Source organism: Malaclemys terrapin, chromosome 5 (assembly GCF_027887155.1).
Source record: "Malaclemys terrapin pileata isolate rMalTer1 chromosome 5, rMalTer1.hap1, whole genome shotgun sequence".
In the NCBI taxonomy this organism is placed as follows: Eukaryota; Metazoa; Chordata; order Testudines; family Emydidae; genus Malaclemys; species Malaclemys terrapin.
The window spans coordinates 98,657,431-98,684,541 of record NC_071509.1 but is presented as its reverse complement, the minus strand read 5'-3'; the positions used below and the strand labels follow the sequence as shown (position 1 = coordinate 98,684,541).

The following is a 27,111-nucleotide window of genomic DNA, read 5'->3' as shown; positions in this document are numbered from 1 at the left end:
AAATAGGAATCACTTGTGGTTACTATTTTTTCTTTGCGCAGTGCTCTAGGTCAAATGTGCTTGTGGTCTCTATCCAATTTTTAGAGGGCAAATATTTATATTTATATTTATATTTTTATATATATATATATATATTTATATTTATATATATATATATATATATATATATATATATATATATATATAAAAAGAATTTCAGTCTCAGCAGAAATGCCAAAAACTGAACAGAGACTGAACTAGCCATTTGCCCCTTCGAATTAGTGAGTTAAAGTCAGGGTTGAAGGGTGCTTTATAGGGTGGTTTGGATAAGCCTCTTCCTGTGTCATACCTGCTTTGTAGATAAATAGGGGTTCAGTCTCCAAGTCTATCAATTTGGCACCTTTTATGAGGGCAAAATATTAAAATAGAAGATGGGAATAAAGCCCTAAAGAAGCACTAGCTATCTGAGAATGTGTTTTCTTGTCTGTTCCTATTGTTGGAAGCTTCTCAGCTGAGCACAAATATGCTTTTTTGGTCTTTATGCCTTAAAGGTGAATTTTGAAAGTCAACGGGTGTTTTTTATTTATCTACTCAATGATTGCAAAGCATCTTGGATTAATATTGTACATTTTGTTTGCCCTTCTTATTCAAAAGTCTGACTGAATCGACGCGCATATGCAGAACATGCCTCCAGAAATAACTCAAGGCAAACTGTATGCTCTAATTTCTTGTCTGATGCTTTTGACCAATGGCCCAGGAACAAGATTTGACTCTGCTGTTGTTTCCCATTATTGTAGACTGGCATCCATTATGGTTTGGAGTATCCATGGAAAAGTTGTTTTTACAATAATGACCACTTGGGAAGTGCTTACAGTCAGGAAGTATTAGGAAAGTTGGGTTCAGTTAAACTACTACAGACATTAAGAGACAGGCATTTATTTAGTATATATATTCATTATATTTGTGTCCCACTTTTGAGCTGTAAACACCAGTGAGAGAAGAGAAAATAAAGATTGAATTTCAAATGTTTTCCCAGGAACAGGGAGTGAATGCTAAAGAATTTGATTTGATAAAGAGCACCATTTATGAGAATTCTAAGAACCAATATTCTACTGCATTTGCCACCGTTTTAAGGATAGGTGGGTGGGGACTGTGAGTCTGTCTGTTTTTAATCATTTGGGTATTTGAAATCCACTAATGGAAAACTCCGAGGTTTGCTAGCTGTTATGTGAATTACTGTGCTGTTTTTGAATTCTCATATAGTCTACAAATGACTGTGCTGCAACATGTCAAAGGTACTGTAAATTATTGTTTCTTCCAAATTCACACGCTTAGGCAGGGGCTTGGTAGCATAGATGCTGTATTAATGATTTCAACTCATGTAATTTATTGGTCCTAATTTTAGAAAGGGAATTAGACCATTTTTCAGAGAGTATTGTGGTTGAGAAGAGCCTTCAAAATATATTTATTTGATGCTCTTAACTTACATATAAAGCACATTCCCTAGTTTTGAACGGGGGCAAAACAGATGAAGGTGACAGCAATTTCAGTCTCATACAATAGACACGCAGGCCATAAGTATTTACGTTTAACGCTACCCACAGTGATTTTCTCTGCCTCATGTATTTCTTAAGAAGGTTGTCATCATCTGATTTTGTCACTGTTTTTCCTAAAAACAACTGCTTTGCATTTGATAACCCCCCAAAGAAGAATGCAAAGTGAGTTTGTAGCTGCTAAAATATTGCTAAAATGCAGGCAGTCTCACTGCATTACATCCTGTGGTTGGTTGCACAGTATTTTTCATAACTCTCTGCATTGCTCTTTTGTGAACATGGCAATATGTGTACATAGAAGATCTTATTATAATCTCAGCACTCAAATCTGGCAAATGTTTCTCTGTGAGCTGAGGGGTGAAAACATTATCTACCAGATTACTTCCTAAAGAAGAGCTCCAGTTAACTCCTTCTGTGCCATTGGTGTAGAGTATCTTTTGTAGGCAGATCTCTTATTCTAAATGATTTAGTGAGAAGATGGGATATTGAAGTGCTTCCTTGTATAAGTGGTAGATGTCACATACTCATGCTGAACTATTCTATTATAAGGAGTTTTTCTCATTTCTTACAGTACAGCTGTGTGAGAGGCGAAGAAAGGTTCTCTTCACCAACCATAACCTTCACTAAGTCTTGTTCAATTGATGTTTCAAGTGGTGGACAGCTAAATTAATAATCTACCTCTACATAACCATAAAGAACCTTCCATTACAAGGGCATTTTTGATTCCTTTGTGGATAAAGTTGAGTGGATTTGTGCTAAAAAGGCTTTTATCATACTTTTTCAGGCTAGAAGGTTTCAGCCTTTCCTTTCAGATGTGGCTTTTGGTACAATGAGCAACAGCTTTGTGACTGCATGATTAGAATATTGCAGTATATCCTAAAAGGGGCTATTCCATAAATCAACCCAGAAAATAAAGCTTGTTTAGAATATAGCTGCCAACTGATTAAGTGGTGTTACTCGCTTTGAGTGCGTGCCACTGGTACTCTGGGATCTGCACTGTCTGGATGATGGATTGTGGATGGAATTTAAGGTGTTGGTTCTGACCTATAAAATCCTAAGTGCCCTGGGACCTGCATGTTGAGCCATCCCATTTCTTCCAATGCAAATTGATTTAAATCATGGTTTAAATCACTACTCAGGAAGACTCGATTTAATCGTGGATTTCTACATAAAAGTGCATTCTTGTTGGTTGTGATAACCTTAATGCATATTCTTCACAATTCAGAGATAGATGTAGGTTTCATTTTTAGAAGGCACACACTATACATTTTTAAAGTGATTTATTTTGAAAACTTTTCAGATTAGTTTTACAGCTATATCAGAAAATGAATGATTGTTTGGTTTATTTCATTTACCAAAGGTAATTGAAGCAGATATTTATGAAGTCATTGGGAGGTGAACTATCTCCAATTCAACAGGTTAATCATTAATACAGTATTTGGAGGATTTTCTTGCCATGCTGTATTAGGAGAACATCACCTAATATTTAATTAAAACAACAACACTATGTATTCTGGAGTTTTTTCTTCAGCAGCAAACATATAATATTTTAATAAAACAAGCATTTGAATTTTTGAATTTAGTTAAACATTCAGGTTTTTTAAAATCAGGTTTGTTTTTGTTATAATTGTTTTTAACTAAAATAGTTAAATGATATATATACATTTTTTTTTAAAACCAAAAACCAAAAATTAAATCAACTGCAGCTAATTCAGTCATCTTCACCTTCATTCTCCTGTTTGTTCATAATCTGGAAAAGAAAAACAAGCTTTCCTGCTTTTTCAGTTCCCAAACGATTTCTCAATTTGGAATGAATTAGTCCAAAGGAAGAAAATATTCTTTCTACACCAGCAGAAGATGCTACTGCTGTTAAAATTATCCCTTCAACAGGCTCTGAATCCAAGTGCTTAAGTGACTTCCACCAGTTCACTGGTGTGACTTTCTTTAAAATATCATCAACAAACATATATTTCTTGAATGGGTCACTCTTAGCTCTGAAGTTTATTATAGTTGGCATTATGGAGGGATGATTGCTGAATGTCCATGTCATAGCCAACTCCTCTTCTCCAGCAGTTAAGGTTTGACCCTGGTACCGAGTATTGAGAATATTTGCAAGAAAATGAGCTGGAGATAGTGTTTGTCCCATTAGTTTTTTTAATGCTTGTAATGGGTTGACATTACCGTATCCGAGATAGAAGCCAAACTCGAACAGCTTAACGGGACTAAATCGGGCGGACCGGATGATCTTCATCCAAGAAGATCATTGGCACGAGAAATTGCAAGCCCGTTAGCGATAATTTTTAATGAATCTGTAAACTCGGGGGTGGTACTGTTTGACTGGAGAATAGCTAATGTGGTTCTTATTTTCAAGAAGGGGGAAAAAAGTGACCCGTGTAACTACAGGCCTGTTAGTTTAACATCTGTAATATGCAAGGTCTTGGAAAAAATTTTGAAGGAGAAAGTAGTTAAGGACCTTGAGGTCAATGCCAATTGGGACAAATTACAACACGGTTTTATGAAAGGTAGATCGTGCCAAACCAACCTGATTTCCTTCTTTGAGAAAGTAACAGATTTTTTAGATAAAGGAAATGCGGTGGATTTAATATACCTCGAGTTCAGTAAAGCGTTTGATACGGTACTGCATGAGGAATTATTGGTTAAATTGGAAAATATGGGGATCGATATGAAAATCCAGAGGTGGATAAAGAACTGGTTAAAGGGGAGACTGCAGCGGGTCGTACTGAAAGGTGAACTGTCAGGTTGGAGGGAGGTTACCAGTGGAGTTCCACAAGGTTTGGTTTTGGGTCCGATTTTATTTAATCTATTCATTACTGACCTCGGAACCAAATGTAGGAGTGGGCTGATAAAGTTTGCGGATGACACAAAGTTGGGAGGTATTGCCAATTCGGAGAAGGATCGGGATATCCTGCAGGGAGATTTGGATGACCTTGTAAACTGGAGTAATAGTAATAGGATGAAATTTAATAGTGAGAAGTGTAAGGTTATGCATTTAGGGATGACTAACAAGAATTTTAGTTATAAGCTGGGGACGCATCAGTTGGAAGTAAAGGAAGAGGAGAAGGACCTCGGAGTCCTGGTTGATCGCACGATGACTATGAGTCGGCAATGTGACGTGGCCGTGAAAAAAGCTAATGCGGTCTTGGGATGCATTAGGCGAGGTATTTCTAGTAGGGATAAGGAGGTGTTGTTTCCGTTATAAAAGGCCACTGGTGAAACCTCATTTGGAGTACTGTGTGCAGTTCTGGTCTCCCATGTTTAAAAAGGGTGAAATCAAACTGGAACGGGTACAAAGAAGGGCCACTAGGATGATCCGAGGAATGGAAAATCTGTCGTATGACAGGAGAGTCGAGGAGCTTGGTTTGTTTACCTTAACCAAAAGAAGGCTGAGGGGGGATATGATTGCTCTCTTTAAATATATCAGAGGGATAAATACCAGGGAGGGAGAGGAATTATTTCAGCTCAGTACTAATGTGGACACGAGAACAAATGGATATAAACTGGCCGTCGGGAAGTTTAGGCTTGAAATTAGACGAAGATTTCTAACCATCAGAGGGGTGAAGTTTTGGAACAGCCTTCCAAGGGAAACAGTGAGAGCGAAAGACCTCTCTGGCTTTAAGATTAAGCTTGATAAGTTTATGGAGGGGATGGTTTGATGGGATAAAGTGATTTTAGTCAATAGGTCAATAACGTGCCATCGCTGGTAATTAGTAACAATGGTCAATGATGGGATATTAAAAGTTACTACAGAGAACTTTTTCCAGATGGTCTGGCTAGAGAATCTTGCCCGCATGCTCGGGGTTCAGCTGATCGCCATATTTGGGGTCGGGAAGGAATTTTCCTCCAGGGTAGATTGGCAGAGGCCCTGGAGGTTTTTCGCCTTCCTCCGCAGCATGGGGCAGGGGTCGCTTGTTGGAGGATTCTCAGCGATTTGAAGTCTTTAAATCATGATCTGGGGACTTCAACAGCTGAGTCAAGGGAGAGAATTATTCCAGGAGTGGGTGGGTCAGCTTTTGTGGCCCGCATCATGCGGAAGGTCAGACTAGATGATCATAATGGTCCCTTCTGACCTTAGAGTCTATGAGTCTAATTTAACTCTGTCATTGCATATTTCTCTTTTTATATTTCACTCAGTTCCTTCCAAATTTCAATAGCGTCAGCAATAAAACAGCTATTCCCTGCATTTTGTTCAAGGCTACTGAAATAGGCTTTAGGGTGCTCAGCATGTTTTCAACATTTCTCTTAAGCCCAATGTTCAGAACTTTGGCTGTGACGATGCCATCTATTTTTTCACAATTTTGTTCACAAACTGTCATCAGATTAGGACAGTTCTTGATATAGTACTCAAAACAGTCCACTACTGAGTTCCATCGCACGTCTTGTGGGAGAGTTAGCTTGGTTCCTCCCACTTTTTTCAGAGCAGCTTGTGCAAAATGGTTGTTAGGGAAGTATTTTGCAATTTCAACAACATTAGCCTTTATTTCTGGAACACTGAAGTCTTTGGGCAGGAGGTGCATCAAATGAGCACTGCAACCGTATGTTATTAGCTTGGGACTCTCTTCTAAATAATTTCTTCTCATCTTGGATATGTTTGCAGCGTTGTCTGTGACCAAGCTGCGTACTAGACATTAGCATTTTTTCCCACAGTTTCTTATAGCTTTTACTGCTGCTTCTTGTAAGTATTCTGCTATGTATGCATTTCCTGACGTGTATTTCTTCCTTATTTTTGTAAGGAAGACATTCCCTTCTGTTGTCACACAAGCACATACAACAGGATCATTGTGGACTCAGGTTAACAATTTTACCCTCTAGACCTTTTCCACAATTTCTCTTTCAGACACTTTATCCAGCAATTTGCCTGCGACATCTGCTCTGTTGGGTGGACCGTATCCTGGTCTTAATGACTGAACCATGTTAATGAAGTGTGGGTTCTCAATCATACAGAAAGGAGAGTTTGTTGCATAAACACATGTGCAATTTTTTCATCAATTTCCTCTTTTGGGGTACTTTTGAAAATACCAACCCTAGTGGTTTTTGTTTGTTTGTTTTTGCTTTGTTTTTGTTTAAAGTCAAGAAAATAATTTATCCCAAACTTAGATCAGTTTTGAAAACAATGACTCTCAAAGATTCATGATCCGCTTTCTCTGTAGCTTGTTTTGGAAAGACATATCTCATTCTTCCTTCTCTCCCTGCTGCAGCTGTGTCACTGATAACAATCACTGTATCCAAAGCCCTGAGATTTTGGAAGCAGTCCTGCATGTTACAGCTCCCAGTCACTGGGTATGGTGAGATGATACAGCAGAGTGAATGGTATAGAAGCTTTTTCTGGTTGCAGATGTATTGCCTACCAAAAATAGATTGCATTCCTAAAACTGTCATAGAAAAGAAGATGATCTCCCATTCAGGTACCCACATGGTATGAAGAAAGCCAAACCGGGATCAAACAGTTGGTTGGATTCCTTAGTCCAGTTGATCAAAGAAAGACTCTGAAAACCTTTAGAAGTCCTGCAGTTGGGTAGAGTTAAAAGAAAGTGTCAAATACAGATGATCTTTAAAAAGATGAGTGTTCTGTGAGCTGCCTGGTTGATTTTAACTTGAGCAAATATAAATTTTTCTGAGTAAGTGGCCTGCCTACTGTTGGCTAGGGCTCTGGAATATAATAACAATGAAAAGGGTGAGGGAATAAAAGTTGAGAGCCTCATGAATATGGAAACATGTTCTTCAGTTGCCTCAAAGAATACCAGTAAGATCGTCATTTTATTTAAAAAAAAAAAAAAAAAAAAGGGGGTGGGGGGGCGGACGGGACAAATTGTGCTATTGCATAATGCAAGATGACACTCAATCTGGAGTACTTTATTCAGTTTTGGGCACACTGGTTGCATTGGGGTGTAGGTGCATTCTAGGATGAACCACTAAATTTATCAAAGATCCAGAGGTCTTAATGATGAAGATGAAGAACTTAGGTTCTCAGACTGTGTCCACCGACCACGATGTTGATGTTCTGCATAGCTGCTTGTTACAATGGGTACACATCCACACTTGAAATAAGAAGAGTTCTTATGCTGGAAAGTTCAATTTGTGCATGCGTATTGTGATGGCAGTTTGGGATTTGAAGTGCAGGATACCATATTAAAAGGAAATTTAGGCTAGGACAGCAGTGCTAATAACTCTGCTCTTACAAAATGTGTTATGGCCTCATCCAAGGAACTTGTATATTCAGTATAAATAAGTTAAATACTTCCAAAACTTTAAGCTTTATCCCCCCAACATCCTCTCCCCTCAAATTCCTACATTTATTTGCCCATTTATTACCAAACATATATGGAGATTCTTTAAACCATTTGCCACAGAAATCATATGTCAAGTTCAAGATATTGCCTATCTGGAGGAAATAACTACTGGAAAAATATACTGTCAAGGATACATGGTAATGGTACAACCTTCAGTTCCTAGTAATCCACAAGGAGTTCAAGTCTGACCATTCATACAATCAGTGTCGCAAATTCAGTGTTTCATATTGTATATTTTTCCAGGTTTCTGTGAGCTTCATTAGTCGTTGTAGAATCTGAAAATGTCATATACTTCAATATGTTCTTTAGCTACATGTTCCATTAAAGTTATCTACATCTAGCCGCAGGCAATAGTATTTTCAAAGAAAACCCTTTCCATTTATAAAATCTTATTGTTCCCATTGCTTCTGTCCTCTAAATCATTTCAGAGCCCATGCCCTTTCTCCCATCATGTTGACTATTTATTATTGTGAATAGATGTCAGTAGCTTGTCTGCAATAGCAGAAGAAAGAGATTTGCTTTAATAAACTAGTTTAGAACACAGGAAAAAGGTCTGGATTTACCTTGCTGATGTTTAAGCTCCTGACTTGCATTTTGAGATTTTTTTTTTATGAAACTCAAAACAAATAGAATTGTCCTGACTGTTTTCTTGAGTTTGAGTTTCTCTTATCTCTGTGTATGTGTTAATTTTTACCATTCTATCTCTGTTTTTTAGTTTCTCAGGTGGAAAAAATATGAAGGTGGTAGACAATTCTTTTATAATTGACATATAGACAGCTAAATGAGAGAGAGAGAAATAAGTGTATAACTCTTTTTTGACATGTTACGTTTTTAATTATATGTTTGGCATTAAAGCCTGATTTTTCTCTTGCTGCTCAGCTCCTCTCCTCCCTCATATTGGGATGTGTACACAGTCTTAGCAGTAATGATTTATATACTGTCAACATGAGATGAATTCCTTTTTTAGTTTGCAGTAATTTGGCCTTCAACTAAATTTCATTTTTTGGTATATTTTATGCAAAGATTTGCTTCTCAATATGGATTAAGCATAAACATTTTATAGCATGAAATAATCATGCACTATGAAAAAAGCAAGTATGCTGTTTCATTGGACTTTCATATTTGCAGTACATCTAGCTGGATGTACTGTTAAGGCATTGTTTGCTGTGATTCCCCAAAGGACCATAATTAATACACTAATTAATTCAATTGTTGGCAATTAGGAAGTCATGTATTACAAGCTTAGATTGTCATATACAATCCTAATAAAAGTTCAGCTCAAACACTTCATATTTTGAAAGCAACATTGCATATAAAACAGGGCAAAATATGTTCCTATGTATCAGAACTTTGTATTATTTTAAATCCAGCTATTGAAAGAGAGGAAATCTCATGAATAGAACATTTGTTTTCCAGCACAATCCTGAGTTCCTTACACACACAAAACTTCCATTGACTTGATGAGAATTTTTGGGTGCACAAGGAGAGCAGGAACATTCCTTAGCATGATATGCAGTAAGACATACGAGAGTGTGGTGGTGATGATTACTCACACACCTCTGGGTGCACCCATTGTATCCACATGATACATTAATTGGCAATTCCTTGCAATTTGATGTTTGATTGTGTCTAGAAAATAGATATTAAGAGAAACTGAGTATAAGCTATGAGGGAAAGATATCTTTTTGGTGAAAGTGCTAATTAAAGATGCACAGTGAGCAATGTGAAAGTCAGCAGGCAAGAAGAATTCAGTACCTTCAGTTTGTCACTGTATTTGTTCTACTAGTCACTTAACATTTGGAATGGTGCTATTGCTATTTATATAGTTCACTGAAAGAACATGTACAGAATGTCATTTAAAAAAAAAACACATCCTAAATGGTATTCAAATCATAATGACGTCAGTTGAAGATGAGGGTTCTGAGCGCATCACAAGATTGGGCCAAGTGTCTTGTATTTGCATCTCTTTACTTAATCTAGGATATCTACCCAATTGGTTCAGTTTCTTGTAATGTATTTTACAGAGTAAAACTATTATGGGGGGTAAATTTACAGCATTTGATATAAATTGTGCTTTGTACTGAATACTGTTTTCCCGTCAGAATATACAACATTTCAGGCTTTGTTCTTATATTTCTCAGTAACCATATGGGCATTTTGGATTATGCTTAGCATTCTGACCTTATGCTGTGTGGTATAAGGAAATGATGTCCTACATATAGAAGAATATACTGACCACATTTTTAGTCAAATTTTGCATTTGAGTTTTATTCTCTGTTAAATTTAATAAGTGTTTGTTTATAGTGATAAATTAATTTTGTATTATGTCAGTTCTTAGACTCTGGTTCAACTTTGAAAAGTTATTGTGTAGTGATAATAAGAGATGAACTACCTGTGTGTATTCAGAGTCTATGATACAACTATAAGTGTTTTACTGCTGTTGTTACTGCTGTTAGCCCAGTAGAACCAACACAACAAAGAGTGAGTTTGAGTGCTCAGCAGAGACACTCGACATCTTAAAGGATCAGGCCTTGAGTGCTAGCCTTATGAGTGCTTTAACCTAGGATCTTTTAAAGGGGTACTGTTAGGGCAGTGGAGCTATGACAGTTTACATCAGCTAAGTATCTGCACCAGGATATTTTATTTTTTGCCTGAGATTATTGGAAATATTTCCTATTTTATTCTAAGGCAAACTTGTTTTTGGCTGGATTTCAACATTCCCCTATACTGCGTGCAACTTAGTTATTGAAACTTTGTGCTGGTATGCGTGACGGAAAATGATATTAACCAGGACCACAGGTGAAACCGCTTCATTTATTTTCATTGTTCAAGCTGACAGAAGTGAAAAAAGTAAAAGAAATAGGACAAGTGATAGAAAACAAACCAACAGAGTTTCAAATTATTTGTTTCATTAATTTTAGGTGTTAATAATAACAGAGATAGGGATTCTTTTTATTTTAATCTGTCAGTGTTCTTGTACATACATTTCTTAATTGGTGAGTGACACAGTATTATAACTTTAAAGTGACACTGTCCTAAATAGTTGTCTAGTTTCAAATGCTAAAAGATTGATGCTAACATTGGTGTGTATTTGGTGGTTATGTTTCTTAAATTTGTCTACTCTTTAATATTGTCAGAAGTAACTTTAACATATATTTATTGTGATATACAATGATTGTATTTAAGAGTAAATATGTAGTGTTTCAATCTTAGCATTTGTTTAGCTGGTGTAATTTTATTTGCCAAAAGAAAAACTTTTTGTGTAAAAGTAATGTCTCTTTACCTTTGTTATTAGCTGTTGATTTATGGTACTTTTGTCTTATTGTAGTATTTTGTATAGACTTTAATTCTTACACTTAAAATTCATATTTTTTTCAAAAATAGTACAAATAGTGGTATTAAAAGAGACTTAATATTATACTTTTTACTTGGGCATTTACAATTTTTTATCTTGGAAGTTGTAACGATGCTGGTTATGGCAGGACACTTCTGAGAGTGCCTATTTAGGACAAATTGCTTAAAGCAGGGCAGTTACAGCCCAAGGTTTTTCTACCTCTAAGGCAAACCAAACCAGCCAAACAGAGAGGACTTTGGTTTTACCGCACTGGCTAACCACAAGTCACACAAGCAACTCCCTTAGACATTCCAGTTTCCCAGTATTACCACCAGTGCCACTCATTATGGGGATGAATGGTTATGAAAACCAATACCCCAGTAAAAGAAAAGAGGTTCGATCCCAAATGACAAAGCCCCAGACCCAGGTCAATATACAAATCACGTTGTTGCCAATCCTTTAGAATCTAAACTCTAAAGGTTTATTCATAAAAGGAAAAAGATATAGATGAGAGCTAGAATTGGTTAAATGGAATCAATTACATACAGTAATGGCAAAGTTCTTGGTTCAGGCTTGTAGCAGTAATAGAATAAACTGCAGGTTCAAATCAAGTCTCTGGAGTACATCCACAGCTGGGATGTAGAGCTTCTGTTTGTAGCAAAGGATTCTGTAGAGCTTCCGTTTGTAGCAAAGTCCCTCCAGAGGTAAGAAACAGGATTGAAGACAAGATGGAGGAGCTGCAGCAGCTTTTTATAGTCTCTTGCCATGTGGTCTCTGCTTTCTTTGTCCCAAGGACATGCATTCGGGCACATGGTAAGAAAAAAATCTTAGAGTTCTGTCCATAGGCAAGACCCTGCATACCTTGCTGAGTCACAAGGTGTATCTGCCATCTCTCAATGGGTCAGTTGTATAGCTGATGGTCCCTAATGGGCCATCAAGCAGGTAGGCAATGCTGATGCCAAATTGTCTGGGATGTCACCCAGCAGCATAGCACAAGTTTGAAATACAGATAATATAGAGCCAATACTTATAACTTTAAATATAAAAATGATACATGCGTACAGATAGCATAATCATAACCAGCAAACAATAACCATGTCTTAGACACCTTATTTGACTCCTTTTATACAAGATTTGGTTCCACTACAGGACCTTAGTTGCAACAATGATCTATATGGTCCCAGTCCGTATTAATAAGTCACAGAAGTACTCTTATTGTGTATACTTATGCAAAGAAAATTTATACTTGCAACGTACTGAAATGAACATTATGATCACTGTTGCTCTTTTTGCAAGGGTATTTATATGTTTTTTTAAAACATTCACACAATATGACCATAATAGCACAAAAACCTACAAATAGCCCTATCCCAGCTATGCCTAAAACTAGATCTTATCAATTTTAAAAAATATATATACGTAAGAGCAGATTACAGTTCCTTACTGGATAGGAGCAAATTTAAATCCATTTGACTGCATATTGCATACTGTTAGAGTTAATACTCTAGCCTAATTATTTAAAATTTATTGCAGGGTAGTGCATATTTCTTTCACAGACTGAACATATTGCCAGAAGGATATCATAATGCCAAACAGATATGCACAGTGATAACCTAATACTTTGGCTTGCCTAAGATAATGTACAGTATAATATTATTTTCATAATTGTTGTTGTATAGGGAGCCAGACATCTTGTGGTGCAGCTGTTGGGTGGTGTGGTTCCTCCCATCCCTTAATAAATTGTTGGTGTTGCATTGTTTTTACTTATTTAATTTTGACTTAATTGATGCTCAAGCTTACATTATTTGCCTTTGGAAGTTCCTGCTACCTTCAGAGTATTTGCAGTTAATTATCTGAGTTTGTTATACATATAGCATTTCAGCAGGTCTTCAGTTAGCTGCTTAAAGTTTAGTTTCAAATGTATTTTTCATCAGTGTACCCACATCTCAATATCTTTTCTTCTTCTGATGCTTTAGCATTTCCTCTTTGTGCTGCTGGCATTTCTAGGCCATTGTTCAGGCTTCTGTGATGATGCTTTAATTATTAGCATTACTGAACATGATTTCTATTACCACTTTTACTCTGACAATCTCAGGGTCCCTAATTATACTATCTGTTGATTCACTGGAAATCTTTATAGAACTGTCATTCAGATTTTCTCCAAAGATTATAAATATAGGTGATTGGGTTAGGGTTACCCAGGGATTATATCCTTATTTTATGGTATCTATGTTACCTTGGTAGGTTGCCAGCCACTTTATATTTGAAATCTAACATTCAGCTCCACTTGTAATAGGAGTTTGGCATTCTTGTTGTACTATTTCTTCTATTCTAGGTTCCTGATAGATACCGTTTATACTCGTTTATAAACCGAATATTTTTGGTAAAAAAGTGACACATAAGGGTTGGCTTATAAATGGGTCTACGCCAAAATATGATGATTTAAAACTCTATGGAATCATTGAATTGAATAGCTAATACATTGTCGTTTTGTTTACCTGGAGCGTCTGCAGGCATGGAGCCCCTCAACTCCCTGTGGCCGCGGTTCGGCATGGAGCCCCTCAGCTCCCTGTGGCTGCGGTTCGCCGTTCCCAGCCAATGGGAGCTGCAGGACCGCAGCTCCCATTGGCTGGGAATGGCGAACCACGGCCACAGGGAGCTGAGGGGCTCCATGCCTGCAGATGCTCAAAGTAAACAAAACGTCCCGACCCACCAGTGGCTTACCCTGACAGCCGGGAGCCAAAGTTTGCCAGCCCCTGAAATATAGGGTCGGCTTATGAAGGGGTCATACAGTTTTTTGCTATTTTTACCCAACCATCTTGGGGGGTCGGCTTATAAATGAACAGGCTAATGAACGAGTATATACGGTACTTTTGTGAATCCTACAGGTTTATTTGTCTTTAGCTCAAGAAGCTTGTTAGATGTTGACACTAAGATTTTTATTTTCTGCCCATAAATCTCTGAACTGATGATCCTAGAAAATCATTTTGTGAGGTGTGCTGAAATACTAAATAAGTACTAAATATGGATTTGTTGATCTCAACAGAACTTTTACAGTGAAATTCTTTGCTATTTGCATTGACCTTTCTGCTAACATATTTAATTATGAATACTAAGATCTTGATAAAGGTGTGCTTCAACTGATTGGTCAAAGAGATTTGTCAGAATGAACTACTCGTAAATTGAGGACCATTAGCTTTTGTTAATTTGTCTGGAATCCCTTTGAGAGAAAACTGTGATCTCCTGTGGTATCAGTGGTTCTTTTGCATTCTATATCCTGTATTTACTGCAGAGTCCACCCTTGGATGCTTTATTGTTGATGGCGTGATTTGTGTCTGGCCAGAATAGAGCATTTCAGGCTGTGTTTCTTACACTTCTCAGTATCCACATGGGCCTTGTGGATTATGCTTAGCATTCCAACCTCATGCTGTGTGGCATTATGACATTATGTCCAATGTCGATAATCCCATCATATTCAGTAATCCACTGGGTTTTTAAGAACTTTTTTTGTCAGCACAATGGAATCCTATATAAGAGGTTTAATATTTCTCTCACAGGGTTTGTCCAAGCTCTTCCATTATTGTGGTAATTCTAAAGAGCCCCCATGCATGTCTCATTTTCATTTACATTCTCTATTTCTGATTACCTTTTTTGCAATTGCAGCCATAAACTGGTTTCTGATACCGTAAAACCTGTCCAGAGCAACCACTCATGGGAGTTAGCAAAAGTGGTCGCTTGTAAGAGGTGGTCTCTCTTCAAAGGTTTGCACACTGGAGAGGATTGGTGTTCCATGGCCTGTGCAAGTAGTTACTGATGACAGGTGGTTTCTCTTCCGACGTGGTTCACGTTTACAAAAGCATGTTGTTATGGGAAGTGTTGCACACAGGTCATTGATGGATGTGTAAGCCTGTGATGTCCCCTCTACTCCAAACAAAGCTGTGCTTTCATAGAATCCATATAAAATCACCTCTCCTTGAGGTCTGGCTTGTTAACAAAATGCTAATTCCAAAACTACATCCATGAAACTCCAGACAAAGCCTTTGTCTCAGGTTTCAATCCCCCTATTTTTCCTAGTCTAAGGCATCTTCCCTGATTTTCCTGCACTTGGGGTTCCTTCTCTCAGGAGCCCAAACATAAATTTGTCTCTGCTTGAGGGCCACACCCACCTTCTTTATAGCTGAACCAGTGAGTCAGCAAAATCCACTTAACACTTTCCAGCAAGATGATGACCTGCTTATATGTTGTGGTTTTTCTTCAAGTGCTGGTCCCTATGTGTATTCCACTGTGGGGTACTATCAACACATGTGGGTGTGGCCTACGTAGGGGTCTAAGCTTCTCTTAAATGGCCCTCTTCACTTTGTTTCCAATCTGATCAGTTCCTGAACGCACACCTTAAACTGAGTCTATCAGCCCTTGAATTCCAGAGTTGCAATCTCCTTCTGCTTCCCGGTTGCTTTCTCAGAGGCAGCCTGGTGCAGGGTTGTAGTCCCTTTGCTATATCAAGTCTCCCTCTCCCGCTCTGTTCTCTCCCCTTTATAGCAGGTCTTGTTTTCTCTGTTGGCCACAGCTGTGGGTGCCTGTTTTAAGGATTGGCAGTTCTGGCAGCTGTGTGGAGGTGTGATCAAGTTGCTTGCTTGTAAGCAGGAAAGACTCTCCTCTCCCTTCTGCCTATGCTCAGTATGGGGTTTGTAAACCCCTTTATAGGTACATATATGCTCCATAGGCCTGGGGTCAGAAGGATCTTGCAAGCAGTGTCTGTTGGTCCACACCTATGCCCTTATCTCCACATGCATCATACCTAGGGCATAAAGGGTGGTGCAGAACACCGGCCTTTCCAGTTCCTATTTACCTCTACATGGTTTGAGAGAGAATCCGCCAGTGTCTGGAGCTGATTCTTTCTCCTCATTTAATAAATATTTTTTTAAAAATTCTTAACGTTTGTATATAGTTTTGTAGAGTTTTATCAGAATAGTTAGTTGAAGGTATCCTTACTGCAGGTAATTCTCCCTGCCTCCCTGGTGCAGGGTTTAGATTTGTGCCCCAGTTATCAGGGTTTGAAAACTGCATCTTCTGTCCTTGCTCCTTTCCAATCAGTGGTGACCACAAATGCTGCTTTTGCTGCCTCAGAGATTCCTGAATCTCCTCCATGTGCAGTATCTACTGCTCTTTTCCCAGCTGTACCCAGCAGGCGTGAGAACCCTGTTTAGAAACACCAAATCCTCATTAGGAAGACTGAGACCATCAGGCATCAGGGACTCTGAAAGAAATCCACCCCCATCTCCTGTGCTAGCAACAGTATGGACTTCACCACTGATGAAAATGGACCCAACTTTTTCATTTTCGGAGGAATTGGATGTACTGGAAGATAGGTCCATCAATGGTATTAGCCAGGATGGGCAGGGATGGTGTCTCTAGCCTCTGTTTGCCAGAAGCTGTGTATGGACAACAGGGGATAGATCACTTGATGATTGTCTGTTCTGTTCATTCCCTCTGAAGCACCGGGCATTGTATCCTGTTTGAAGACAGGATACTGGGCTAGATGGACATTTGCTCTGACTCAGTGTGGCCATTCTTATGTTCTAAGTTTCCTGCAAATGTCAACCCGTCTGCCTTGAATCAGACAATATACTCTCCTTTGTTTCCTTTGTTTTTCCCAAAGCCTCACATCTCTGATGAACGAAGTCTCTTCTGTTCCCTCTGTGTGAGATGTGCATTAGCTTTTTTACCTGCAAAAAAGGAAAATGATCAGAAAGTCACTGACATTATTCATTGCTGTAGCGGAACAAATGAGAGGACAACCTTCATCCCGTCAGAGGACCTCTAAGTGCTGTATCCCACTTTATTAGTCAGTGCATCACCACCACACAGGGTGAGAGCTCACCCCGCCTGAGCAAAAGCAGCCTCGGTAGCCTCACTTCATGAGTGGCCTTACTTGACATTGGCAGAGCAGCAATGTGGAGCTCTATTCATACGTTCACGAGGCGCTACACCCAAGTTCAAGCCTCCAGAGATGATGCATTCTTTAGGGTGGCAATCCTATATGCATCTATCTTGCCTGCTCCTTCACACCCTCCTTCTTACCTGAGTGCTGCTTGTCAGTCACCAATGTAGGGACAAGCACTCAAAGAAGAAAGGGAAGTTACTCAACCTATTGTTACTGGAGTCTTCGAGATGTGTGGTCCCTATCTGTATTCCATTAGCTGCCCCTCTTTCCCCTCTGTTTCAGATCTTTAAATGATTTGTGGTAGAGAAGGAACTAGAGAGGTGGTCAGTCTGCACCATCTCTTACCTTCTCTTGAAGGAGGAGAGCAAGAGTGCAGGTGCAGACCGATGGACACTGCTTGGAAAATTCTGGACCCTGGTGCATGGTGCACATGCGTATCCCACAGTGAAATACAGATAGAGACCACACATCTCAAGAACTTGTTCCAATAAGGTAAGTAACTTCAGGCAAGCATCATTAGCCTGTTACAGGACCTCAGATTTAAAAACACAGAGGACAGAAACCACTGGAGGCAAAGAATAATTAAGTGCCTGCGGAAGGATCCTGGTTCAAATGCTGGGCAGCATCATGCTGTAAAAAGGAGCATGTGCAACAGGGTCTGGTGCTATGGCTGTGGTGGAGACGGCCTGGAAGACTGTCAGGATTTTCCAAAAGCTACAAGAAGAGTCAACCAAAGCTATGGCCACAGGGAGGGTTGATGGATATCTGCCAGCTACCATTGTTTTGTCTGCCCATAAAGACACTTCTCTGTATTGACAGGTAAAGAGAGATATGTGGCCAGCACTGTTTCATGTAGCTATTTAACATGTAAGCTGTCTCCCCTTAAGTGTTTACTTCAACTGTCTTTTTAGCACATACGGTGCTTTATTCAGTTACAGCCATACCTCTCTCCCCACAGGCGCTGTCTTCATTAAAATGCACACATGCCTGAATCCATGTGATTACTAAAGCTAGGCCATTCAGCTGGTGCTAGTGGTGTTGAAGAACAGGACATGGAGGAGAAGGATAATATGAAGAAACACTTCGAGCACGAATAACAAATATGCTGCATCTTGTTCAGCCCCATGCAGAAAACCTGTCAGCGATTGCTTTATGTACACACAGCAGACACTGTATTTTTTGGTCACCATTTCAGTTCATGTAGTAAGTGGGGCCCAAAGAGAAAAAGAGAGAGAGAGAGAGAGCACCTCAGTGGTCAGGAGTTGATTCCACTTGGCAGACAGACAATACCAAAGACAACTTAGAACTAGGGTCAACAGCTGTTTCTGTCTTACTTTTTTCTGGCTCATTTGATTGTACTGCAGTTGATTTCCCCTTTTTCTGCATATGAGATCAGCAAAGGGGAGGCTGGGAGTGATTCCATTTTCCAGTTTAGTGTTTGTTTATCCATTATCCTCATTATATTTTCCTTTGTATGCCTTTGCATAGTCCCTTGAACATCTGCACACTGACTTATGAGGCCAAGCCACAGTGAGACTGCTGCTAAAGTGGACTCTGCTCTGGAAGAAAGATGAGGCTATAACACTTTGTAAACATGGTGATGATGACATTAAAAGAGCTATAGTTTAATTTATGGGCCTTAGTTTATATTTCAACATTGTTGTCCTTCAGCACCAGCATGCTGGGTGTAAGATGCCGTTGATGTGACATCCAGTATTTGTGAGACAGATGTTGATGCTGTTCTGTTTCTGATCCTGTTGCTGTTGTCAGAGATCTATAATTTAATTTGTTGACCTCAGGTTGTGTTCAAAGATGTGGTCAAAGACGTGGTCATCTTGTTACTCCACAGCTATGAAACAACTGTGCTTTACATCATTCTACTACAAAAACACAAACAAGGATAGGGGGTCGGATTATAACGAGGAACTGGTCAACATCAATTAACAGGAACAAATGAAAGGAATTACCTTCCATTTGTCTCTTTGGAAGTTTTGCCCTACAAGACCCTGAAAACAAGATTACAAGGTCCATTAGAAGAATATATTTCTCCAGCCATCTGATATCTATAACTCTTTATGAACAAGTTCTTGTTTGTTTGTTAGGCTGTGTTGGAATACACGGACCACATTAGAGCAATCCACAACAAAGAAACACCTTTCAGAATAAATGGCAAAAGAGCATACGTTATCCTTAGGCTAACAGGTAATCAGCTTAACTGAGAAGTAGTGTAATATAGGCATTGTGGGGGTATGCTGCTGTTGATCATTTAGCTACACACTCCTCCTATAGCATCACTGTGTTGGTATAATGCCCTTGCATGTTGAAAAGTGTTGTCTTTACAATGGAATATTAGCACTTCATTGGTGGTGTACTTAGTACCTTAGGTATCACTGAAACAATAGTCTAGGATTAGAATTTTTCTAAAGATTCAGGGCTGTCTTCATTCTGATTAATTCTATAATCATAGTTTATTATCTGATAATTATAGGTCATGGTGTGAATATGTCCCATCTCCCACTGAGAAGGCAGGTTGATTTTTCTAAAACTACTATAGGTTGAGCAGCTAGACAAAGCAAAGGGTGGATGTAGTATCTTGATTCAGTGTGGCATACAATTTAAATGTACAATCATGATTCTAAATAAGAGAAGGAGGATAGATTTTAATGACATGTCACATACTGTACCATATGTTTTTCAACTCACAGTACCATATGGGGGAGTGATGTCCCTTTTCGTGATTAAACAAAAAAACTACGATTGTGTTTCTTTTTCTTGCAGATCACCAGAAATTGGAAAGGGAAGCTAGAATCTGTCGCCTTTTGAAACACCCTAATATTGGTAAGAAAATTTAATCCCTTTATATGATGTGTGTCAGTACAGAAATTAAGAGAAAATACGGAATAGCTTCATAGAGATAGAAAGTTGGGGAAAGTTAAAGGAAACACCTGGCAAGAGAAGGTTCCTTTGTACAGTGGAGTTCCTTCCAAACTCATAATGCTCCCCTGAGATGTGATGTCCTATGGGGCGGTCACCTCCAGCCATCCATACTGACTTCATCTCGTTGAGCTCATGTTTGGTGTTTTTGTGATTTGTGTCCTTTTGTTGAAGATGTATGTAGAAGAGTAAAACCCTTCCTCTCCTCACCTTTGTGTCCCTGCATTCAAGCATTCACAATAGAGGCTGACAAAGATTTTGATTTGGGTTGCTTGTTGTCTCTAAAGTGTAAACCAATTGGAACTGATGATAACTTTGTCGGCCATGAAGAATCACACTCTGAGGATACTGAGACACTAGTTTATCTGCTAGCAGTCTCAGTGCACATCTATGAATATATACTTCACCTGAGCCAACTTTAGGCTACCTGAGTAGCCCAGCAGCAAAAGTATGATTTTGTCTCATATTCAGTAATGTCTCCTCCCCATTAATGGCAATGACAAAGTGTAAAAAACAAAACAAAACACACGAACAAAAAACTCAAAAACCACAGCTCAAAATGGAGATTGGAATCACTCAGAAATCTCTATCAAAATTTCAAACACTTTGTGTTTTCCCCGGAGAGCTCAAAACACTGTCACAACCAAAAAACAGGAAGTTCAAAGACACAGAGACAGGAGGAGCCTTGCAACTCCCTTGAACATTTTCAACCTTTTTAAAATATTTGGTTAGACAGTTTGTTGCTTCTTTACTGTTCCCAAACCAGTTTGCCCATCCCTTCCTATAGTAAAGCAATGTTGAGACCAAGGAAGATGATTAAGAAGAAAATCTAAACAGTAATTGCTATGAATTGGTAAGAGTTAAAATCCACAAAGGACTGTTGAAATACATGACTGCATGTGATTAAATTCCTTTGGTCCATTGAATAGTTTGAACCATTATTATTATTATTATTATTATTGTGTGCTGTCCAGCTGTTCTATTAGGGTTATTATAGCAAGCAAACAATACAGCTTGAAAACACAGAAGGGTTGTAGTTGTTGAGGAGACACTGTTGATGTTCAATAAGATGGCACAGAGGAAATGCCTTGCTGTGCAACCTACTCTGAAATAGGTAATTCAGTCAATGACTCACACAATAGAGTGCACTTTTTCTTCTAATTGGCTGTTCAGTTTCAGAAGGAATATCAGGATTCAGAATCTTATGAGAGAGGCTGTTTGTTTTCATGCTGTAGAATCTCCATGAACACTATCAAGTCACTGAAATGTATCTACTCCCCTTTCCCTATAATAGAATATCCTGCTGAGCATGGAAAGTGTGTGACTGCCAGAGAACTAGTTTTATATCCATCCTAAAAGCTCTCAAGTATTAAAGTACCTTGTTTGTACAGCTGAGTGAAGAAGTTTGCTTTTAGGTCTGGTCTCTATCTTGGAGTAAGAACAGAGAGGTAGTTTCAAGAGTAGAAAAAAATCCTGTACATTTACAAAGACTCTGATTTTCAAAAGTGGGAGCCTAAAATTAGGCTTCTAAATCCACATTTAGGCACCTAAACTAGAGGTTTGCACACTTCATTGTTAAAGTAGGCCAAACTGTAAACCCAGTTCTACCCCACGTCCCCTCCCCATAGGTATTTTGAGTACCTGTTTGGCGAGAGGCCTGACTAATGGGAGAGAGAGCCCGTCTGGGGGGACTGGCCAAAAATGGGAAGGGGTGAGGGATCATGTGAGGGTCAAGCAGACTGGAGTGGGGTGAGGATTTTCTGGTTTTCCACTTTTCACCAAAATCAATAGGATTCTGCCCAATGAAGCCTAGAATATTCCATGAAATTTTGGAATTGATCAGATAAAGACAGAAAGGCCATCAAGTTGGAAACAAGGCCTTTCTTCCCTTGACAGATACACAACCTCATTCTCATATGTGCTTAGCTGCCAGCAGCTCCCATGGACGTCAGTCTCTGGGGAGCTGTTCAAATCTTTCGCAAATCAGGGCACTTATTTGGGTGCCTAAATGGAGAACTAGGAGCCTAACTTTAGGGTCCCACTTTTGAAAACTTAGGTGCAAAGTTTTCTGAAATCATAATATGTGGAAATCCTTTTTTGTGCTCCTGCTTTTTTGGTTTAGCAACTGTTGATTTAAACATTGTTGTCCACATTACTTAAAAGTAAAATTAAATACTTTAAAATGCTGTGAATAATGTTACAATGCAAATGAAAGGTGGGCATTTCAAAGGCATCTGAAGGACTTGGACATCCAAGTCCCATGGACTTTCAATGTGTGCCTTACTCCTTAGGTAGTTTTGAAAATCCCATTCAAAGATGTAATGTGGATGTGACAAACAGACACTGTAAAATTGGAGAAGTTTCACTTGCATTTATATTGACAGCCAATCTTGCTTTTGGGCCTATTATTGACTGAGGTGGGATTTCCAAAAATGCTCAATGTTAGCCTTATTCTGGTCCAATTGAAGTTAGTGGTAAAACTTCAGTGGAAAGCAGAGTTAGATTAGTGCTGAGTGCATGATCTTGTAAGTTAGACTAGACTTATGTCCATAACTGAATATGTAACTGAAGCTGTATCAGTTTAGAACATAAAAAGATATGTTAATGAGGTATAACAACATATATATTGTATGTATGTATGCTAGACTGAATCTTTTCATTTAAAAGGAAAAACTGCTGCCCTATGTACTTATAAATATAAATTCTAGTGGGCAACAGTACCTTCAACCTATAGCTTTGGACATTACAGCATATTACCAGTGAAGTTCTTATAAACAGTATAAAAATTCAGTCTAAACACTTTTACTCCTAAAATTCTCTCTTTATCAGCAAGAGTATGTGATAGTATCACAATAAAATTTAATTTCTGAAAATGTTTACAGAACTTATTTTTAGCAAGGTTTGTTATAACTATGAAATATGGTAGTCGTGTGTTAAAATTTACATATGGCAAGGGGTATATTGATCAGTATGAATACATTTTTTTTTTTTATGAGCGCAAGCCCATTTAATCTGTGAAGGACTATGGGTATATTAAATTTATATTTTCTTCTGCACTTCATTTTTCTCTGTGAGTGATGTACAGCTCATGAATTGATTGTAGCCTAGAAAATAATGGATTCTTTTGAAAAGAAAGTCATTGCTACCATAAAAATCTAAATTAAGGTGCTGAAATGGTTCTTGAAAATGCAATCTGCAGAGAAAAGCAAACATCTATTTTAATTTATTATTTTCCTTCTCATAAGACTACAAACGTTTTTTGTTGTTGTTGTTTTACTTAGGTTGGTGTTTCATAACTTGCAGTTTTTCTGTGAGATAATTTATGTCTCTGTCTTTCCCTAGTTAGAATTAAATCATCCTTTCTCTTCTCTTTCAGTCCTGGGTAAGTGAGTGGTCTGGTTTTACAGCCTCAAAACTTAAAAACATCAAGAAACAGTTCAGAACAAAAATCCCTTTTATTTTTTTAAAGTTGCTTTTGCCTGTTATTAAGTGACAGTAACCGAAGTGCCATTTTTTATTGTTCATAGTTCATTTGATTAAATCTCCCTTCTGAAATTGAACTTTTTGTCATAAATGTCAGCATTTGATTTTATTTTTCTAAAACAATTTCTAGACTATATTAAAGCCTGTACATTATTATCTTTCATATTTGTGAGCAAAGCCTTACTGATTTATTTTCTGACCAGATATATGTTAAAAAAAAAAAAAAAACAACGCCCTTCTTAATTGCCTTTCATATTTTTTCTTTATAATCAGATCAAAACAACAGTGTGTTGATAAAGCAGCCTTTAAAATTCCAGCCTAACCCTAACCCTAGAAATACATTGATCATTTTTTTAAATAGAAACAAATGATATTTCTCTTAAAAGGGGACTGATGCAGGAAACCAAAATGTAGACCACTGGCAACATATGAGAGAGCCTTTATTTTTTGCTTATGTCTTTCCACAAAAAATAATTACTGGTGTCGAACCTTTGTAGGAGCACTTAATTATCCTACATTACACTTCCAAGCAGATGTTCACCAGGAAGCTATCTGGACAAGCCTATTAATCAATTTAAATTCTGTGGCAATAGAGAAGTGTCTAGAACACGGTTTCTCAAACGTCACTGCACCACGACCCCCTTCTGACAACTACAATTACTAGAAAACCCCAGAAAGGGGGACCGAAGCCTGAGCATCCCCGCCATGGGGGGGTGCCGAAGCTTGAGGGCTTCAGCCGTGCGTGGTGGGGCTTGGACTTTGGCTTCAGCCCCAGGCCCAAGTAAGTTTAACGACAGCCCTGGTGACCCCATTAAAATGGGGTTGCGACCCACTTTGGGGTCCCAACCCACAGTTTGAGAACCGCTGATCTAGAATTAAACTTCTTCCTCATCAACTTAAATATGTAGTTTAGATTTCCTGAAAATGTGCGTCTCCCCTGCCTCTACATGAGGCTGTGTTCATATAAGGATCTTCTCTGGCTACGAACAGGAGCTACATCTGAGCACTCCACTGCTGCTGACATCCCGATCTATTCATTGCACAGCTAGCAGTATCTGTTCTTCTTCAAGTGCTGGTCCCTATGTGTATTCCACTGTAGGTAGGCATGCGCTCAATGCATCTGGAGCTGGAGAATTTTGGAAGCAGTGCCCGTTGGTCCACACGTGCCCTCAGTCTCCTTGTGCGTCTGACTGAGGAGATAGAGTGGGTTGGACCAACTACCTCTCCAGTTCCTTCTCGAGTCTGGGTCGGAACCTCCAGTGTCCAAAGCTTCATCTTTATTCCTTTATCTGTAAATAGTTTTAGAAATATTATGTTCTGATGCAGTACAGAGCATCTTTTCAGGGAAGGATTCCACTAGAAAATACTATTTTGCCAAGTGAAGACATTTTTCTGTATGGGCAATCAAAGACCTATAGCCCCATCAGTTCTCTTATTTTGGACTATACTCTTTCCCGAAAGATAGCAGGCTTGTCCATGAGCTCCTTATATGTCCACTTGGCTGCAATCAGTGCATACCATTCACCTTAAGAGGGTTACTCAATCTTCACACACTCACTAACAGATTTTGGAAAGGACTAATCGGAACCTTTCTGCCAATAAAAAAGCAAGCTCCTCAATGGGACTTAAATTTTATTATGTTGGTACTCACTATGCCTCCCTTTGTACCATTAGCTTCTTGCTCCATGTCTCTCCTATCCATGAAAATTGCATTCCTGATAACCATCATCTCAGCCAAGAGCTTGGAGTGCTGACGGAGGATCTTCCTTAGACTATATTCCATAGGGACAAAGTTTCATTATATGTGCACCCTCAATTCACCTCTACTGTAGTTTCAGAGTTTGACCTAAACCAGTGTTTATCTGGGTTTTTGCAAAAATGTCACCCATCCTCAAAAGAAAGGAGGCACCATTCCTTTAGTATTCAACGAGCTTTTTGGCGTTTTACCTGTACAGAACAAAACCTATCAGAAAGTCTCCCGGGCTATTTGTCGCCATAATGGAAAGAATTCAGGGTCAGGCTATATCCTCTCAAAGAATCTCAATATGGATTTTGAGCTGTATTTTGCTCTGCTATCAGATGTTTAATCTTCCTCCCCCTCATGGGGTAAGGGCTCATTCCATGAGGGTGCAAGCTACGTGTATGGCATCGCTTCAAGAAGTGCCTCTACTTGATATTGGCAAAGCAGCTGTGAAGATCTATCTACACATTTGCAAGGTATTATGCTTTAGTTCAGGACCATATCACTGATGCATCCTTTGGAATGGCCTTCCTTCATTCGGCTCTGCCACCTGCATCCTTGTACCCTATTCCTACATGAGTACTGCTTGTCAGTCACCCACAGTGGAATATACATAGGGACCAGCACTCAAAGAAGAGGAAGTTACTTACCTTATAGTAACCTGAGGTTCTTCAAGATATAGTCTGTATGTGTATTCTACTACCTGCCCTCCTTCCCCTCTGCTTTGGATCATCTTTTGGTTTACAGCAGAGTAAGAAATGGAGAGGCAGTGTTTCCACCCCAACCTTTATCTCCTCGGTCAGGGCACAAGGTGAGCCAAGTCACATGTGCGGACCAGTGGACACTGCTTTCAGAATTCTCAGGCTCCAGGCTCATAGAGCACATGCATATCCACAGTGGAATACAGATAGGAATCACACATCTCGAAGAACCTCCAGTTACTGTACTTTAAGGTAAGTAACTTCCTATTCTTTGGGGCTCTGAGCCCCTTCTCCCCCACCAGTCCACCAAAGATACTCTTTGGTGCTTCAGTGTCCTCTACTCCCCTCTATAGCTGCTCTTTTAGGGCTCCAGGTTCCTTCTATCCTCTTGTCCCCTACCCCACCACATCATTTTAAGGGCTCCAGGCCTCCCTTACAGTGTCTTGCAGAAGAAAATCTAGGCAAACACCCAGATAAAGGGTTAATGCTCTTTTATTAGTAGAGCTCCAGCAGTGTGCTTTATACATGAATAGGTTGTACACTAGACTAATTTATAGCAGTGCTGGGTTTCTCACCACAATATGATGGCCTGAGTCAACACATCCTGGTGAATGTAAAGTGACTTTAATGAGTAGCTCAGATCAAGGCCTCAAAAGGTTGAGGGTTCTACTAACTAGCTGAACTCATGGAGATCCCACGCCTCCCCAAACAGTTACTTCTCCCCCTGTAGTGTCCTCACTCTTACTGCAGATGTATTCTTTGTGGAAGGCCCAGAAGCCAAGAACCAGTCGAGTTTCTGCTCTGCAGCCAGATCTTTCTGTGATTGCCCTTTTGTGTAGTAACTTAATGAGGACCCCACCTTGCCTCAGAACTTTCTAAAAAAAATAGTCTGTCTGGCAGGCAGGCAGAAAATCTTCCTTTGTGTTCCAGGACATTGGGTCATCAGGACTGTTTGTAAAAACCTAGGACTGTCCTAAACAAATCAGGACTACGCCCTTGTTCAGAAACCTGGCTAGTTTCTGAAACTGCCATATACTGTTTAATCAGCTAACCGCAAGCCAAACCAAGTTGAACAGGACATTGTTTAAAACATTTGCATAACAACAGATCTCTCGTCATTGACCTTTTACTTTG

The 27,111-nt window shown here is 39.0% G+C and overlaps 1 protein-coding gene across 15 annotated transcripts in view; it reads left to right on the top strand.

Annotated features, from left to right (window-relative positions):
• Window positions 1-27,111, top strand: part of CAMK2D (calcium/calmodulin dependent protein kinase II delta) — a 263,534-nt gene that overhangs the window by 73,921 nt on the left and 162,502 nt on the right. For all 15 annotated transcript variants that reach the window (XM_054028973.1, XM_054028971.1, XM_054028980.1 and 12 more), the window contains exon 3: window positions 19,897-19,956. In XM_054028973.1, the coding sequence (XP_053884948.1) occupies window positions 19,897-19,956 (60 nt within the window). The remainder of the gene's footprint in view (window positions 1-19,896; window positions 19,957-27,111) is intronic.